This window comes from Chiloscyllium plagiosum, unplaced genomic scaffold, assembly GCF_037043375.1.
Source record: "Chiloscyllium plagiosum isolate Xiang-an unplaced genomic scaffold, Cpla_swu_hap1 HiC_scaffold_17, whole genome shotgun sequence".
Classification (NCBI taxonomy): Eukaryota; Metazoa; Chordata; class Chondrichthyes; order Orectolobiformes; family Hemiscylliidae; genus Chiloscyllium; species Chiloscyllium plagiosum.
The window spans coordinates 43,558,047-43,577,033 of record NW_028270155.1 but is presented as its reverse complement, the minus strand read 5'-3'; the positions used below and the strand labels follow the sequence as shown (position 1 = coordinate 43,577,033).

Below are 18,987 nucleotides of genomic sequence, written 5' to 3'. Positions count from 1 at the left end.
TGTGAACAGCAGAGCAAGGCTAAAAAACACATTCCATTCTGGTTACATACAGATAAGAAGATTCACACGGGGTGGTGTGTAATAAGATTCACACGGGACTAAGCAACACCTCCATTCCGGTTAGATTCACACATGTATTGGGACATAATTTTTAACCGTTTCACCACATTCCACTGCTTGGCCCAATACATGTGTTACATTATGATTCACACATGTATTGGGACATAATTTTACACCACACGGGCACATGCCCTTCTTCATTCCTGAAGAAGGGCATGTGCCCGAAACGTCGAATCTTCTGTACCCTAGATGCTGCCTGACCTGCTGTGCTGTTCCAGCAATAAAGTTTCAGCTTTGATCTCCAGCGTCTGCAGACCTCACTTTCTCCTGGTCACAGCTCCTCCCCTTACCCAGTGCCCGCTCTGATCCCCTCTCCCCTTACCCATGCCCAGTTGGACCCCCTTCCCTTACCTAGTGCTCGCTCTGTACCCCCTCCCCCTAGCCAGTCCCGCTTTGAACCCCCTCTCCTTACCCAGTGCCGCTCTGATCCCCCCTCCCCTTACCCATGCCCAGTTGGACCCCCTTCCCCTTACCTAGTGCCCAGTCTGCTTCCCCCCCAAACCTTACCCAGCATCCAGTCTGACCACCCCCTCCCCTTACCCAGTGCCCAGTCTGATCCCCTCCCCTTACCCAATCTGACCCCCCTCCCCTTACCCAGTGCCTGGTCTGACACACCCCCCCCCCCTTACCTTGTGCCTGGTTGGACCCACCCCTTCCCTTACCCTGTACCCGGTCCTAGACCCCGCCCCTAACCCAGTGCCCAGTCTGATGCCCTCCCCTTACCCAGTCTGACCCCCCTCCCCTTACCCTGTGCCCGGTTGGATCCCCCTTCCCTTACCCAGTGCCCAGTCTGACCCCCCCCCAACCCAGTGCTCTGCCTGATCCCCCTCCACTCACCCATTGCCCGCTCTGACCTCCCCTCCCCTTACCCAGTGCCCGCACCAATCCCACTCCCCTTACCTAGTGCCCAGTCTGAACCCTCTCCCCTTACCCAATGCCCGCTCTGAACCCCCTCCCCCAGCCAGTGCCACTCTGAACTCCCTCTCCTTACCCAGTACCGCTCTGATCTCCCCTTCCCTTACCCATGCCCAGTCTAACCCTCCCTCCCCTTACTTAGTGCCCAGTCTGATTCCCCTCCACGTACCCTGTGCCCGGTCTGACCTCCCCTCCCCCCTACCCAGTGCCCGCTCTAATCCCCCTACCCGTGCCCAGTCTGATACCCCCTCCCCTTACCCAGTCTGACCCCCCCACCCCCTCCCCTACCTAGTGCCCGGTCTGACCACCCCCTCCCTTACCTAGTGCCCAGTCTGACCCCCCTCCCCATACTCAGTGCTCAGCCTGACCCCCGCTTACCCATTGCCCGGTCTGACCCCCCTTTCCCTTACCCAGTGCCCAGTGACCCCCCTCCTTTTACCCAGTGCCCGCTCTGATCCCCCCCCCTTACCCAGTGCCCAGTCTGACCCCCCCCCTTACCCAGTACCCAGTCTGACCCACCCTTACCCAGTACCCGGTCTGACCCCCGCTTACCCAGTGCCCGGTCTGATCCCCCCTTCCTCTTACCCAGTGCCCGGTCTGAATCCCCCTCCCTTTACCCAGTGCCTGCTCTGACCCCCCCTCCCCTTGCCCAGTGCCCGCTGACCCCCTTCCCCTTAAACAATGCCCGCTCTGATCCCCCTCCCCTTACCCAGTGCCCAGTCTGACCCCCCCACCCCTTACCCAGTACCCAGTCTGACCCTCCCTTACCCAGTGCCCAGTCTGACTCCCCTTCCCCTTACCCAGTGCCCAGTCTGACCCCCCCTTCCCCTTACCCAGTGCCCAGTCTGACACCCCCACCCCTTACCCAGTACCCAGTCTGACCCTCCCTTACCCAGTGCCCAGTCTGACTCCCCTTCCCCTTACCCAGTGCCCAGTCTGACTCCCCTTCCCCTTACCCAGTGCCCAGTCTGACTCCCCTTCCCCTTACCCAGTGCCCAGTCTGACCCCCCTTCCCCTTACCCAGTGTCCAGTCTGACCCCCCTCCCCTTACCTAGTGCCATCTGACCCCCCTCCCTTTACCCAGTGCCCGCTCTGACCCACCTTCCCCTTACCCAGTGCCCGCTCTGACCCCCCCCCCCTTACCCTGTGCCCGGTCGGAACCCACTCCCCTTACCCAGTACCCGGTCCGAGCCCCCTCCCCTTACCCAGTGCTCAGTCTGACCCATCCCCTTACCCAGTGCCCACTCTGATCCCTGCTCCCCTTACCCAGTGCCCACTCTGATCCATCCCCTCCCCTTACCCAGTGCCCACTCTGATCCCCCCACCCCTTACCCAGTACACAGTCGGACCCTCCCTTACCCAGTGCCCAGTCTGACCCCTCCCCCCCTTACCCAGTCTGACCCCCCACCCCTCCCTTACCTAGTGCCCGGTCTGACCCCCACCCTCCCCTTACGCAGTGCCCGGTCTGAACCCACTCCCCTTACCCAGTACCCGGTCCGAGCCCCCCCCCCCCCTTACCCAGTGCCCACTCTGATCCCTCCTCCCCTTACCCAGTGCCCAGTCTGACCCCCCCCCTTCCCCTTACAATGCCCGCTTGGACCCCCAACCCCTTACCCAGTGCCCAGTCTGACCCACCCCCTTACCCAGTGCCCGCTCTGACCCACCCCGCTTACCCAGTGCCCAGCCTGACCCCCCTTACCCAAAGCCCAGCCTGACACCCCCTCTCCTTACCCAGTGCCCGGTCTGACCCACCGCCCCCCCCACACACCCCCCTCTCCTTACCCAGTGCCCGGTCTGACCCACCGCCCCCCCCCCCCCACACTCCCCCCTTACCCAGTAGCCGCTCAGACACTCCCCTTCCCCTTACCCAGTGCCCGCTCGGACCCTCCCTTCCCCTTACCCAGTGCCCGCTCGGACCCTCCCTTCCCCTTACCCAGTGCCCGCTCGGACCCTCCCTTCCACTTACCCAGTGCCCGCTCAGACCCTCCCTCCCCTTACCCAGTGCCCGCTCAGACCCTCCCTCCCCTTACCCAGTGCCCGCTCAGACCCTCCCTCCCCTTACCCAGTGCCCGCTCAGACCCTCCCTCCCCTTACCCAGTGCCCGCTCAGACCCTCCCTCCCCTTACCCAGTGCCCGCTCAGACCCTCCCTCCCCTTACCCAGTGCCCACTCAGATCCCCCCCCCTTCCCCTTACCTAGTGCCCAGTCGGACCCCCCTCCCCCTTACCCAGTGCCCAGCCTGACCCCACTCCCCATACTCAGTGCCCAGCCTGACCCCCCTCCCCCTTACCCAGTGCCCCGTCTGACCCCCGCTTACCCAGTGCCCGGTCTGACCCCCCTTCCCCTTACCCAGTACCCGGTCTGACCACCCGTCCCTTTACCCAGTGCCCACTCTGACCCCCCTCCCCTTGCCCAGTGCCCGCTGTCCCCCCTCCCTTTACACAATACCCGCTCTGATCCCCCTCCCCTTACCCAGTGCCCAGTCTGACCCCCCCACCCCTTACCCAGTACCCAGTCTGACCCTCCCTTACCCAGTACCCGGTCTGACCCCGCTTACCCAGTGCCCGGTCTGACCCCCCTTCCTCTTACCCAGTGCCCGGTCTGACCCCCCCCCCCTCCCTTTACCCAGTGCCCGCTCTGACCCCCCCTCGCCTTGCCCAGTGCCCGCTGACCCCCTTCCCCTTACACAATGCCCGCTCTGACTCCCCTCCCCTTACCCAGTGCCCAGTCTGACAACCCCTTCCCTTACCCAATGCCCAGTCTGACAACCCCTTCCCTTACCCAGTGCCCAGTCTGACAACCCCTTCCCTTACCCAGTGCCCAGTCTGACAACCCCTTCCCTTACCCAGTGCCCAGTCTGACAACCCCTCCCCTTACCCAGTGCCCACTCAGACCCCCCTCCCCTTACCCAGGGCCCTGTCTGACCCCCCCCCTCCATACCCAGTGCCCACGCTGACCCCCCCCCCCACCCCACACTCCCCCCTTACCCAGTAGCCGCTCAGACACTCCCCTTCCCCTTACCTAGCGCCTGCTCGGACCCTCCCTTCACCTTACCTAGTGCCCACTCGGACCCTCCCTTCCACTTACCCAGTGCCATCTGACCCCCCTCCCTTTACCCAGTGCCCGCCTCTGACCCCCGTTCCCCTTACCCAGTGCCCGCCACTGACCCCCGTTCCCCTTACCCAGTGCCCGCTGACCCCCCCTTTACCCAGTGCCCGCTCTGACCCCCCCTCCCCTTACGCAGTGCCCAGTCTGACACCCCCTCCCCTTACCGAGTGCCCACTCAGACCCCCTCCACTTACCCAGCGCCCTGTCTGACCCCCCTCTCCTTACCCAGTGCCCGGTCTGACCCACTGCCCCCCCCACACTCCCCCCTCTCCTTACCCAGTGCCCGGTCTGACCCACCGCCACCGCCACCACCCCCCCCCCCCCACACTCCCCCCTTACCCAGTGCCCGCTCGGACCCTCCCTTCCCCTTACCCAGTGCCCGCTCGGACCCTCCCTCCCCTTACCCAGTGCCCGCTCGGACCCTCCCTTCCCCTTACCCAGTGCCCGCTCGGACCCTCCCTTCCCCTCACCCAGTGCCCGCTCAGACCCTCCCTCCCCTTACCCAGTGCCCGCTCAGACCCTCCCTCCCCTTACCAGTGCCCGCTCAGATCCCCCCGCCCCTTCCCCTTACCCAGTGCCCGCTCAGATCCCCCCGCCCCTTCCCCTTACCCAGTGCCCAGTCGGACCCCCGCCCCTTCCCCTTACCCAGTGCCCAGTCGGACCCCCACCCCCTTCCCCTTACCCAGTGCCCAGTCGGACCCCCCCCCTTCCCCTTACCCAGTGCCCAGTAGGACCCCCCCGTCCCCTTACCCAGTGCCCAGTCGGACCCCCCCCTTCCCCTTACCCAGTGCCCAGTCGGACCCCCCCCTTCCCCTTACCCAGTGCCCACTCAGACCCTCCCTCCCCTTACCCAGTGCCCGCTCAGACCCTCCCTCCCCTTACCCAGTGCCCGCTCAGATCCCCCCTTCCCCTTACCCAGTGCCCAGTCGGACCCCCCCCCCCTTCCCCTTACCCAGTGCCCAGTCGGACCCCCCCCCCCTTCCCCTTACCCAGTGCCCAGTCGGACTCCCCCTTCCCCTTACCCAGTGCCCAGTCGGAACCCCCTTCCCCTTACCCAGAGCCCAGTCGGACCCCCCCCTTTCCCCTTACCCAGTACCCAGTCGGACCACCCGTTCCCCTTACCCAGTGCCCAGTCGGACCCCGCCCTTCCCCTTACCCAGTGCCTGCTCGGTCGCCACCTCCCCTTACCCAGTGCCCACTCGGAACACCCCTTCCCCTTACCCAGTGCCCAGTCGGACTCCCTTCCCCTTACCCAGTACCCAGCCAGACCCCCCCATCCCCTTGCCCAGTCTGACCCCCCTCACCCAGTGCCCAGTCTGACACCCTCCCCTTACCCAGTGCCTGCTTGTACCCCCCCACCCCTTCCCCTGTGCCCAGTCTGACCCCCCTCCCCTAACCCAATGCCCAGTCTGACCCCCCTCCCCTAACCCAGTGCCCAGTCTGACCCCCCTTCCCCTTACCCAGTACCCTGTCTGACCCCCCCGCCCCTTACCCAGTGCCCATTCTGACCCCCCCTTCCCTTTACAGTGCCCGCTCGGACCCCCATCCCCTTACCCAGTGCCCAGTCTGAGCCCCCCTTCCCCTTACACAGTGCCTGCTCTGAACCCCCTCCCCTTAACCAGTGCCCAGTCTGACCCCCACCCTCCCATTACCCAGTGCCCAGTCTGACCCCCCCTCCCTTACCCAGGGCCCAGTCTGACCCCCCCCTTCCCCTTACAGTGCCCGCTCGGACCCCCATCCCCTTACCCAGTGCCCAGTCTGAGCCCCCCCTCCCCTTACCCCGTGCCCAGTCTGACCCCCCTCCCCCTTACCCAGTGCCCAGTCTGACTCCCCCTCCCCCTTACGCAGTGCCCACTCAGACCCCCCTCCCCCTTACCCAGTGCCCACTCAGACCCCCCTCCCCTTACCCAGTGCCCACTCAGACCCCCCTCCCCCTTACCCAGTGCCCACTCAGACCCCCCTCCCCCTTACCCAGTGCCCACTCAGACCCCCCTCCCCCTTACCCAGTGCCCACTCAGACCCCCCTCCCCCTTACCCAGTGCCCACTCAGACCCCCCTCCCCCTTACCCAGTGCCCACTCAGACCCCCCCTCCCCCAGTGCCCACTCAGACCCCCCTCCCCCTTACCCAGTGCCCACTCAGACCCCTCTCCCCCTTACCCAGTGCCCACTCAGACCCCTCTCCCCCTTACCCAGTGCCCACTCAGACCCCTCTCCCCCTTACCCAGTGCCCACTCAGACCCCTCTCCCCCTTACCCAGTGCCCACTCAGACCCCCCTCCCCCAGTGCCCACTCAGACCCCCCTCCCCCAGTGCCCACTCAGACCCCCCTCCCCCAGTGCCCACTCAGACCCCTCTCCCCCAGTGCCCACTCAGACCCCTCTCCCCCAGTGCCCACTCAGACCCCTCTCCCCCAGTGCCCACTCAGACCCCTCTCCCCCAGTGCCCACTCAGACCCCTCTCCCCCAGTGCCCACTCAGACCCCTCTCCCCCAGTGCCCACTCAGACCCCTCTCCCCCAGTGCCCACTCAGACCCCTCTCCCCCAGTGCCGACTCAGACCCCTCTCCCCCAGTGCCCACTCAGACCCCTCTCCCCCAGTGCCCACTCAGACCCCTCTCCCCCAGTGCCCACTCAGACCCCTCTCCCCCAGTGCCCACTCAGACCCCTCTCCCCCAGTGCCCACTCAGACCCCTCTCCCCCAGTGCCCACTCAGACCCCTCTCCCCCAGTGCCCACTCAGACCCCTCTCCCCCAGTGCCCACTCAGACCCCTCTCCCCCAGTGCCCACTCAGACCCCCCTCCCCCAGTGCCCACTCAGACCCCCCTCCCCCAGTGCCCACTCAGACCCCCCCTCCACCAGTGCCCACTCAGGCCCCCCTCCCCCAGTGCCCACTCAGGCCCCCCTCCCCCAGTGCCCACTCAGACCCCCCTCCCCCAGTGCCCACTCAGACCCCCCTCCCCCAGTGCCCACTCAGACCCCCCTCCACCAGTGCCCACTCAGACCCCCCTCCACCAGTGCCCACTCAGACCCCCCTCCACCAGTGCCCACTCAGACCCCCCTCCCCCTCCCCCAGTGCCCACTCAGACCCCCCTCCCCCTCCCCCAGTGCCCACTCAGACCCCCCTCCCCCTCCCCCAGTGCCCACTCAGACCCCCCTCCCCCAGTGCCCACTCATACCCCCCTCCCCCTCCCCCAGTGCCCACTCAGACCCCCCTCCCCCAGTGCCCACTCAGACCCCCCTCCCCCTCCCCCAGTGCCCACTCAGACCCCCCTCCCCCTCCCCCAGTGCCCACTCAGACCCCCCTCCCCCTCCCCCAGTGCCCACTCAGACCCCCCTCCCCCTTTACCCAGTGCCCACTCAGACCCCCCTCCCCTTTACCTAGTGCCCACTCAGACCCCCCTCCCCTTTACCCAGTGCCCGGTCTGACCCGCTCTTTAACCCGGGCCGGACCGGGCCTGCCGCTCCCCGGCCTTACGGTCTGATGATCTCTGGGTGACTCCCCGCTTACGGGCTGCCCCGGGATGGGGCTGGGGCTGGGGCCGGGGCCGGCTCAGGGTCAGGGTCAGGGTCCGGGGTGTACCTGTGTAAGTGAGGCAGCTCCTCGGTGTCGCTGTCGGGGTCCCTGGTGTTGGGAATCACCCCGATGATGGTGCTTTTCACCGAGGTCCCCCTCAGGACGCGGCTCTTCACCAACTGAATGTTTCGAGAAGTTTCGACACTGATGCGCATCGAGGCGCCGGGCAGTAAAACCCCTTCGTTAGTCAGAAGTAGAGGGAGCCGGTTAGGGATCTGCATGGTAGTGGAGCCCATGTCTGCTCCGGGTGAATGTTATTCCCCCTCAGTCTCACGACAAATCAGCAAAATTCACCGTCAAAACGGGAACTACGGCTCCCCGCAGCTGTCACAAGGCCAGGGCAACGGCACTCTGCGCATGCGCCCCACTGGTCAGCATCTACATGGCCCAACTCATGACAGGCTGTTCAGTTTGACAGAGTCAACTCACAAGGGTCTCATGGACTTCAAGTGCAATATTGGGTTGACAAATGGCATTTTACATTCTTGCCAATTTGTGTCGAAATAGCACTATTTCTGAATAACCCAAAGCACTTGCAGTCAATGATGCACGTAAGTGCATTCATGATTGTACTAAGCCATCCCAACTAGTTATGTACAACTAGTGATGTTTAAGAGCTCTAGGAACCTCCAGTAACCTTACAATGATGTTGCAGAGCTGACACCCACTGGACACCAGCAACAGTGTGGGGCTGAGTCAAATTAGAACAAACATTCCCAATGAAGGACTTTTGCCCAAAACGTCGACTCTCCTGCACCTTGGATGCTGCCTGACCTGCTGTGCCTTTCCACCACCATACTGTCGATCAGGGAATCAGTCTCCCAACAATGCAATGAGAATCTAGTATTTCCCAGACCGCATACAGGTAGTTCTGGGTAATACACATTTTGGTAGTGCAATTTGGCAATAATGTCCCTGAAGAATTAGGAAACGGTATTTTTGAGAACGCTTACCTCCGTTTGCAATTCTGGGGCGGTGGGGGTTCATGCACTTCATTCTGTGCATGTGCCAGTTCTCACCATTCCATGCATTCGCAACATCGGTACCAGTCGTTTTGCTGTTCTGCGCAAACTGGTGGGGGTGTGTGTTATTTTGTGTATTGGTAATGCAATTGTGTTATTTTGAAATTGTAAAAATTTGCTTTGTTGAATAAAGGTTCCAAGGTGTTTAGTAAATCTACTTCTGAACAAAGAAATAACAAAATGTACAATGCAACACATTTTCTACAGATATTAATTATGGACAGAGAACCTTCAAGATAGCTCAAAAAGTAAAGCATTGGCCGAACTTAAACAGATTCTTGTTATGGCTACCTCTACCTCTGACTGACGATGGGGTTTTACTACCCGGCACTTCGACACACATCAGTGTCAAAACTTCTTGAAACATTCAGTTGATGAAGAGCTGCCTCTTGAGGGACACTTCAATGAAAAGCACCATTATCAGCACCAGGGATTGCAACAACAAGCCTGAGGAGCTGCCTCACTTACATAGGTAGGCCCCGCTCCCCTTTCCGCTCCTCCTTCTCCCACCTCAAGGAGGGAGTCACTCTAACACTGCGACCTGGTGAGAGGGAGACTGGGCATCGAGTAGGGAGTTTCAGACCAGGCACTTGGTTAGGGGGGAAGGGCAGTGGTGGAGGAGTTGGTTTCAGACCTGGCGAGCGGTTTCAGACTGGACATTGGGTGAGGAACTTTCAACCATCAAACTGGACATTCATATTGTGGAGTAAGCAAAAGGCCTGACAAACAATTAGGAAAACAAATTGTATGCTTGGGACTACTGCAATTACATTAGAGTAGAAGAGTAAAGGGGTTTGTAAAAGTGCTTGTAGATTCGAATAACATTGAAGAAGAGAAATGAATTTCTCAGAAACTGATGTGAAGTATTGCAAGATGATATTTAATTTTTAAGACTTTTACTGCTTCAAACAAGTCGAAATCAACATCAACTACATATTGCTTAGCAAGCAACTAATGCACCAAATAAAAAAAAAGCACTTTTTCATTAACTAACATAACTGAAATACTTTACAATCCATTTATGTGTAATGTCACCTTCCTGGCAAACATGTAGCCTAAAGTAGTCCCACACTTTTCTTGGCTTTGCAGCAGACCTTCTTCTCCCTGCCAGAGTAGATAGAGTCTTCCAAAGTCATTTGAACATGGTTCCACTCAGTTTTCTGAGTATTTCTGAACCGGCTTGCAGAGACAAGGCACCCTCCAACAGCTCCTTGGTTTTCACAAGTTCCATCTCCGTACAGAAAGCTAGCTCTCATCAGCATTCTGCTTGGTAGCGAACAAATAGCAGTTTATAGCAATGTAACAACACACCTCTGTTTTTCACAGCAGCATCAGTTTCTGACTCCTTCTCCAAGTGTCTGAATCTGTGCGTCTAGAAAACCAATGTGCCATTTTCTGTACCCAGGTGTAAAGCCTGGCATTTTCTATAGGTTTTGGTCTGTGCCCCCTCCCATGATTTGATTCCAGTTACTGGTAATATTAGAGAGGTCAGATCCCAGAATTAAACCTGGCTTCATAGAAACTACATTTAACATTTTCATTTGGTTAACATTGTGTTTAGTTACTGAAATATGTTCACATGAGGCTGCAGATGTTCCTTTATAACAAACATAGATTTATTACATAATAAGGAACAAACCAAACATTTACAATGATCTTTACATAAACAACAAAGTTTCAATCTGTTTTCCAAAGCTATCTGTTACAGCGAATCCCACAGAAAAATATCACTCCTATCTCAGCTTTTAAAACTCTACTAAACTGACATTTTCCAGTTTTTTTTCTCTTGTACTGCTGAGGCTATGTTTTATGATTCCTTTTTGAGTCTGATAACATGAACCTTTCATAATTGTGATATCCTAAAGTTTCTCAGATCTAACAACTTGAAGTTTTTTATACAAACTCTCCACACAAAAAAGCTAAAAACTCTACTTCTGCTGAGGTGACTAGTAACTCAACTAAACGGAAAACAAAAGCTTGGTTCTCCTGCAAGGACAAAAAGCTTCAACTTCTGCATTGCTCTTGGGATATTTCTGGACTAAAAGCTTTAATCTCTTCTGAAGGCAAAACTAGACTGCACACCTTCATGTATTTGCCTGTCATAAACTCAACAGTACAAACATCGTATCCATTGACACTGCAAGGATTTTCCATAACACTCTACTGCAGTCACGGCTTTCTTAGCACTGATGTATTTGGCCACAGTTCCAAACTGAATTTGTGACCTTTAAAAACAAACAATGCGGAACTAAGCCACATCTATCAAGTTGGTGGCACATGCCCTGGGAGAGTCATTGACATGACTGAATGCCTTAAATTAATAATCCACCTGCTTGACCATTTATGCTCTGAATTTTGCGAGCTGCCTGGTTCTCCCTCTATGTCAAAGAGGAATAACAAGACAGAGACACTAGCAGTTTTTAAATTATACCTGAATAGTATAATTCACTAAAAAGGCTGGGAGACTTGAAATTAGTGCAACGTAAGTCAGCACAAAGAAATTCAAGTAAAAGCCATAAGATGAATCCTATGTAGATGTATGAAATGTGTTAGTGCATGTGTGTAAGGGTCAGAAGTATGCAAAGCCTAAGTGTTTGTGAGCTACAAAGTAAAAGCCTGAAAAGCTGAAATAGTGTTTAAATTGGAATGAAAGCAGCCAGGATGATGTGGTGTGGCTTGTGGTTTGATATTCCACACTTGAATGAGGAAAGGTGGAATAGGATGGTGTCCCTGGAGCATGCTGGGAACTGGTAGTGATGGAGGAGCTGTATGAAGGTTCGGGAAATGAGTGGAAAACTGTAACCATTCTGACTTCCGTGCCATGAATTGGTACTATCTAGTTTCGTGGGAAAGTAGGGGAAAATAGGGAGCCGCATAGAAATGAGATGAGATTAGATAATAATGAGATGCAAATCAATTTGATATGGCTACTGTTCTGCCCAAGACAGTAAGAAACTATGGAGAGTTGTGACTGCAGCCCAGTCCAGGACAAAAAAACCAGCCTTCCTTCCACTGACTCCATCTGTACTTGTTTTTGCCTCAGAAAAGCAGCCAACATAATCAAAGACCTCTCCCACCTGGCTATACTCTTTTCTACCCTCTTCCATTGGACAGCTGATGCAAAAGTTTGAAAATTCGTACCAACAGATTTAAGAACAGCTTCTTCCCTGCCTTTATCAGTGTTTTGAATGGACTCCTCATATATGAGAGTTGATCCTTCTTTGTATCTTCTCTGGTTCTGTAACACTATATTCCAATTCTGTTCTATTACCCTAATGTACATATATATGGTTGAAACAGGACATTGACAGGACATTATAAGTGGCAGATGGAGTTCAACCTGGAAGACTTTGAAGTGATTCATTTTGGAAGGTTGAAGTTGAATGCAGATTACATGGCTAAAGGTAGGATTCTTGGCAGTGTGGAGGAACAGAGGGATCTTGGGGTCTATGTCCATAGATCCCTCAACATTGCCACCCAAGTTGATAGGGTTGTTAAGAAGGCATACAGTGTGTTGGCTTTCATTAGCAGGGGAATTCAGTTTAAGAGCTGCGAGGTTATGCTGCAGCACTATAGAGACTTGGTTAGACCACATTGGAATATTGTGTTCAGTTCTGATTGCCTCATCATAGAAAGGATGTGAAAGTTTTAGAGATTTGCAGAGGAGATTTACTAGGATACTGCCTGGAGGGCATGTCTTATGAAGAAAGTTTGAAGGAATTAAGGCTTTTCTCATTGGAGCGAAAAAGAATGAGAGGCAGCTTGACAAAGGTGTTCAAAGTTTGTGAGAAGATTTGTAGCTCAGGTGCTCGTTGTTGTGGTTCTGTTCGCCGAGCTGGGAATTTATGTTGCAGACGTTTCGTCCCCTGTCTAGGTGACATCCTCAGTGCTTGGGACCCTCCTGTGAAGCGCTTCTGTGATGTTTCCTCTAGTGGCATTTATGCCACTATAAATGCCAGAGGAAACATCACAGAAGCGCTTCACAGGAGGGTCCCAAGCACTGAGGATGTCACCTAGACAGGGGACGAAACGTCTACAACACAAATTCCCAGCTCGGCGAACCAGAACCACAACAATGACAAAGGTGTATAAGATGATGAGAGGCATAGATGAAGTGGATAACCAGAGACTTTTATCCAGCGCAGAAATGGCTATCACAAGGGGGCATAATTTTAAGGTGATTGGAAAAAGGTTTAGGAGAAATGTCAGAGGTCGGTTCTTTACACAGAAAGTGGTGGGTGTATGGAATGCATTGCCACCGGTGGTAGTGGAGTCTGATACATTAAGGACATTAGGGATTCTTGGATAGATACGTGGATGATATTAAAATGAGGGGTGTGTAGGTTAGTTTGATCTTAGAGTAGGACAAAACATTGGCACAATTTCAAGGGCCGAAAGGCCTGTACTCTACTTTTCTATGTTCAAATACCCAAATTTCCTGCCATTCCATTAATAGATCAAAGCATGGGAAAATTCCATCCATCCTGCTTTTCAAATCCCTCCATCAGACCTCTCCATTCTCCTAGACCCTATAAGACACTCCCTCAGTTCTAGGCTCTTTTGAAAGACCCAGTTTCATTGTTTCACCATTGATAACTATGCATTTGGCTGCCAAAATCCCCAACTCTGAATGTCAATGTTCCATCTCTTCATCCTTGATCTTTCTTACCTCCTCAAAATCTATCTCTTTGACTAAGTAATAGTGACACCAGCTGTGTTGTGCAAGAGACTGTGAACAAAGGATCAAATTTCCTGTACTGGTGGGTGATATATTTATAGAGAACAGTAACAGGACAATATGGAAATAAAACAATTTGCAGAATCTACTAGAGGAGACAACAGCCACTCATAAGCTATTACAGGCCACAAAGAACCAGCAAGGAAAAGAATAGCAGAATAGAAGGTCGAGCAACAAGCCTTGTGACAAACACAAAACAATCTTCTCAAGCTCACTATCAATTATGTATATCTTGAGGCCCCACAATCAAGACATTCCAATCAATTTTTAAGCAAGCTTAAGAATATAAGAACTAGAAGCATAAGTACATAATTCAGATCCTCCAACTTAGCAAGTTCCAGGGATCATGATGCATAAATTAATTTTACAATAGTTATTGGAATGTATCACATGCTACCATGCAATTCTGCCTTAACAAGTGCACTGAATATGAACTCTTAATATACTTAGACAAAGATTCTGAGTTAACAAGTGATTTTATTTACATTAGCAATGAATGAAAACGATAGGACAAAAATGCATTTCTCTGGTCTTCTGGATTTCTAAATGGTAAATATTAACATACTCCTTTCAACATCGCTTTGAATCAGATTTTTACTTGCTGAGTCTCAATCAGTCTTAGTTCTTTTTTTTAGATTAGATTCTCTATAGTATGGAAACAGGCCCTTGAGCCCAACAAGTCCACACCGATCCTCCGAAGAGCAACCCACCCAGACCCATTCCCCAACATTTTCCCCTGACTAATGCACCTAACACTACGGGCAATTTAGCATGGCCAATTCACCTAACCTGCACACCTTTGGACTGCCAGAGCACCTGGACAAAACCCACGCAGACACGGGAAGAATGTGCAAACTCCACACAGTTTCCCGAGGCGGGAATTGAACCCAGGTCCCTGGCGCTGTGAGGCAGCAGTGCTAACCACTGAGCCACAAAGTGAGAGAAACTTATCAATACAGGTTGCCTCAGAAATGCATACACTGGCACATGACAAGTAGTTTACTTCAAAACCTTTGATTATTGAAGCTATTATGAATCAGTTACCCTTGTCTTTTTCTCAATTCTGCAGGTGCTTTCAGTTGTCCTATCCTTGGTCGGACTGGAGTCTGTTTTTCCTTTTCTTTGTTTCTTTCAAAAATAGTGGAATAAAAATGATCTTATTCAAAGGTATCTGTTTTAGAATTACATTTACTTGCTCTGTACTTTAACTCTACTGTACTTAAGGATTGTGAAAGGAATCTAGTTCTATTTTGGATATTTTGCTGTACCAACACCTTATATTGAGAGCTCATTGGTAGAATTATTAGATATTTAACATCTGCAGCTTTTTCATAATCGAATGCGAAAAAGCATCAAGGCTGGCTATTGTCATACATTGTACAATATATATTTAAAGGTTGTTGGATTACAAATTTTTTAGGTACTCGAAAATGCAGAATTTCACATGATTACTAAAACAGAGTAATTTTAGGGGGATTGTTGAATTTTTTTCATCACGTCTTTCACATGTTTCTTAGAAGAACTAGGCAAGCCTTTATTATAGTCGAGAATGTGGTGCTGGAAAAGCACAGCAGGTCAGGCAGCATTTGAAGAGCAGGAGGCTCCACATTTTGGGCATAAGCCCTTCATCTGGAAAGATATTCCCTGCTCCTCGGATACTGCCTGACCTGCTGTGCTTTTCCAGCACCACATTCTCGACTCTGATCTCCAGCATCTGCAGTCCTCACTTTCTCCAAGCCTTGATTATAATCAGGAATATTTCTCTTTGTATAATATTCATTGATTAGACCTAATAAATGTGATGTAAACATTTTAATTAGCAAGCATAAAAATATTTTGCTAAGATTTTTAGAATTGATATATATTTTACATTCTGAAACTTCAAGTCATGCTGAGCATGAATTCTTTCAGTGCAGAATCTGTCTGAGCCTGACTGACGTGGGCTATGTTTGGATTTGTGACAGAAGTGAATGAAAATTTTGAGCCATATCTCAACCTCAGTCCATGGAGGTACTTGTGGCCATGAAGTGTTGCTGGATGTCAGGTATATCTGTAGTTATTGGAATGAGGGCCAGGTGGATCTCATTGAATATGAGATCCCTGATTGGGATTGTTATCCTGGGCCAATCGGGGAGCTGTGACTGACAGATATAAACTGGAGTCTCAGAGATACACTAGGTAAAAACAATGACTGCAGATGCTGGAAACCAGATTTTGGATTAGTGGTGCTGGAAGAGCACAGCAGTTCAGGCAGCGTCCGAGGAGCAGCAAAATCGACGTTTCGGGCAAAAGCCCTTCATCAGGAATAAAGGCAGAGAGCCTGAAGCATGGAGAGATAAGCTAGAGGAGGGTGGGGGTGGGGAGAAAGTAGCATGGAGTACAATAGATGAGTGGGAGAAGGGATGAAGGTATAGGCCAGGGAGGAGGGTGGAGTGGATAGTTGGAAAAGAAGATAGGCAGGTAGGACAAGTCATGGGGACAGTGCTGAGCTGGAAGTTTGGAACTAGGGTGAGGTGGGGAAAGGGGAAATGAGGAAACTGTTGAAGTCCACATTGATGCCCTGGGGTTGAAGTGTTCCGAGGCGGAAGATGAGGCGTTCTTCCTCCAGCCGTCTGGTGGTGAGGGAGCAGCGGTAAAGGAGGCCCAGGACCTCCATGTCCTTGGCAGAGTGGGAGGGGGAGTTGAAATGTTGGGCCACAGAGCGGTGTGGTTGATTGGTGCGGGTGTCCCGGAGATGTTCCCTAAAGCGCTCTGCTAGGAGGCGTCCAGTCTCCCCAATGTAGAGGAGACCGCATCGAGAGCAACGGATACAATAAATGATATTAGTGGATGTGCAGGTAAAGCTTTGATGGATGTGGAAGGCTCCTTTAGGGCCTTGGATGGAGGTGAGGGAGGAGGTGTGGGCGCAGGTTTTGCAGTTCCTGCGGTGGCAGGGGAAGGTGCCAGGATGGGAGGGTGGGTTGTAGGGGGGCGTGGACCTGACCAGGTAGTCACGGAGGGAACGGTCTTTGCGGAGATACACACCACTCTATCTCTGTGAGCTAGCTGGTCAGAGTCCATTTACTGTCCACACATAAATAAAGTGTGACTTGATGATGAGATACTGGCCTCTGAGGAGTTATTTCAATATCCTTGTATTTAGCTTTGTCCTGTGTTTATCCTGTAACTCCTTAAATATACTTATGCTAGTCACCTTTACATCATATGATAATGCATAACCATATCCCAGATTGTGTAATTTGCTCCATTTGAGAATGAACATTTTGAACCACAAGGGGCAGACTTGTTTTGCTAATACATATGAACACACAGTGAATGCTGGAAATCTGAATTAAAAAGAGAAAATGCTGCCTGCCCTGCTGAGTATTTTCTGGTTTTATTTCAGACATGCTTCACTGTTCTGCTCCAAGAACTAGTGAACTGGAATATTCTGCAGCACCAGTCTTCAAGATTTAATCAAGGCTGAGCCAAGCATCTCCATGTCTCCTTGCCCTAAGTTTATTCACATTCAGTACAGACTTTCTATCCTTATTTTGCTATTTAAAGTAAAAAGATAAAACATTTGATATCAAATCCTGACAATGCTTTCTGTTTAAACTGACTTGCAGCTTTAACTGATAATGCATATTTATTTCAAGAAAACTGACTGATGTTTGTAATAATAATCACAATTGATGTTTGCAATCTAAAATGTATGCTATTCATCCTAGCAAACATATATCAGCTATTGTTGAACAAATACAAGGCTAATTCTACCTGTCCATGTTCTGTCCGTAATCCAATAACATATTTTGCTTAAAACATCCATCTAATTGTCTCTAGAAAGTTCAATGGTTTCAGCCTCAACTACCATTACAAGCTGTACAGTGTTTTTGGCTAAAGATACTTTCTCTAATCTTTCTCCTTGCATTCTGGTGATCATTTAAATTAATAAACCCTGATACCATTCCCAGAATTGGAAAAAAAATAGATTTTTCCTGATTGCTCTGATAAAATATTTCATAATTTGTGAAAACTCTCAATTCACATATCTTCCTAGCCATCTCTGATACCCTGGAAATAATCTTAATAATCATAGATCTTTTCACGAAAATTTCAGGTCCCTTGCATCATTGTAAAAGTGAATGCTGATTACTCACAATGACTTTGATGTTCCTTCAGATAGTACCATTTTTATCGCCGCTCTGCAAAATGAATGTTGCAATGAGTGAAAGTTGACCAAAGAGGGCAACCAGAGTGATTGAGAGAATGGAGAAAGTAAGGAACATTTTTTGAAGCAGGAGGTGAATCATTCTGCCACACCATGGAGCACTAGGCCAGGGAACCTCGGAAACCCAGATTTCATTTGCAATGCTCAATACTGATTCAGCCAAACCTGGTAGAAATTACATTACCATTGGCAAATGGGGTCAAAATACATGGAAGCCAACACACCATGAGGAATCCTAAAAGAGTTCTCTAATTTTTAGAGACCAACTTCTATAAGAAAAATTAAATATTGATCGGTTTATATGGAAGAGGTACCAATGGCAGAGCTTTCTATAAGAATCTGAAGTTCAGCATGAAACTTTGTATAATTTAGATATTGGCATGGAACTAGTCCTAATAGCCTATGGGGTCATGCAAGCAAGGCTTCATGAGAGGAGAGTCACAATAAACTGGGGTTCATGGCTTTGTATTCCACTCTGCAATATCCAGATTTCAAATTAAATATCCAATTGCAAGATTTGATTACAATATGCAAAACATCTAAATTGATTTGTCGCACCTTCACTTATGAGTAAAACAGGGAATGACAAAGCAGTTTTAACTTTGACTGATATCTTATACTTTGTACTTTAGAAAGAAAATTTTATGATTCATCTCCACAAACCATATTTCCATAGCACAGTCAGAACCCTTGGCCTAATTGGAAATAAATTCTGTAACTGATCAACCCATTGAGTTATTTACTGGGTAATGGGTACCTTATCCTTTCAGCAGAATGATTTGGATGTCCTATAAACATCAATCTTGATGTGTTTGTTTTTGAAGTTGTGCAAGGGCTTCATTCAACTTTGTACATATTTCAAAGTAAATCATTTACTTGATTTTGATTGAGGTGATTTTCCAGCAGGAGCTAGCAAAAGGGAACTTCACCTGTCACCAACATATATCAGAAAATCATTGGCTTTGAGCACATAATTGTTTTGGACAGAATACAACTTGTTCTGCTGTAACATGTGTTTTATTAACGCAAGTTCACTTTACCGTGATTAACGAATTGGGGACACATTTTCTAAAGTGCAAACTTTAAAAACGTGTGTTGGTTGTAACGTGATTACATCGCTAACACTTTAAGTGCTGTTTCTAAAGCGCAATTTTTCTATAATGCGCGATTGCACAGGAATGCACTGATCGTGTTATAGAAGAGCTACCTGTATGGGCAAGCATTCCATAATTTTCCAATACGACAATGTCTTTGCTGCCAGAGAACTACTTGGATAATATGTCAGAGTGAATTCCCAATTTTT

General features: G+C 51.4%; 1 protein-coding gene and 1 long non-coding RNA gene across 2 annotated transcripts in view; both read right to left on the bottom strand.

The window, feature by feature from the left end:
• The window catches only part of lonp2 (lon peptidase 2, peroxisomal), a 119,936-nt gene extending 111,903 nt beyond the window's left edge, over window positions 1–8,033 (bottom strand). Inside the window, exon 1 of the mRNA XM_043706924.2 lies at window positions 7,721–8,033. Coding sequence (XP_043562859.2) covers window positions 7,721–7,950 — 230 coding nt within the window. The 5' untranslated portion in view covers window positions 7,951–8,033. The remainder of the gene's footprint in view (window positions 1–7,720) is intronic.
• Window positions 8,034–9,595: 1,562 nt separating this feature from the next.
• LOC148147322 (uncharacterized) lies at window positions 9,596–14,574 on the bottom strand. The gene is made up of 2 exons (XR_015759872.1): window positions 14,519–14,574; window positions 9,596–9,999 (listed from the first exon to the last, which is right to left on the bottom strand). It is a non-coding gene; the product is annotated as an uncharacterized LOC148147322 (long non-coding RNA).
• Between the last annotated feature and the right edge of the window lie 4,413 nt (window positions 14,575–18,987).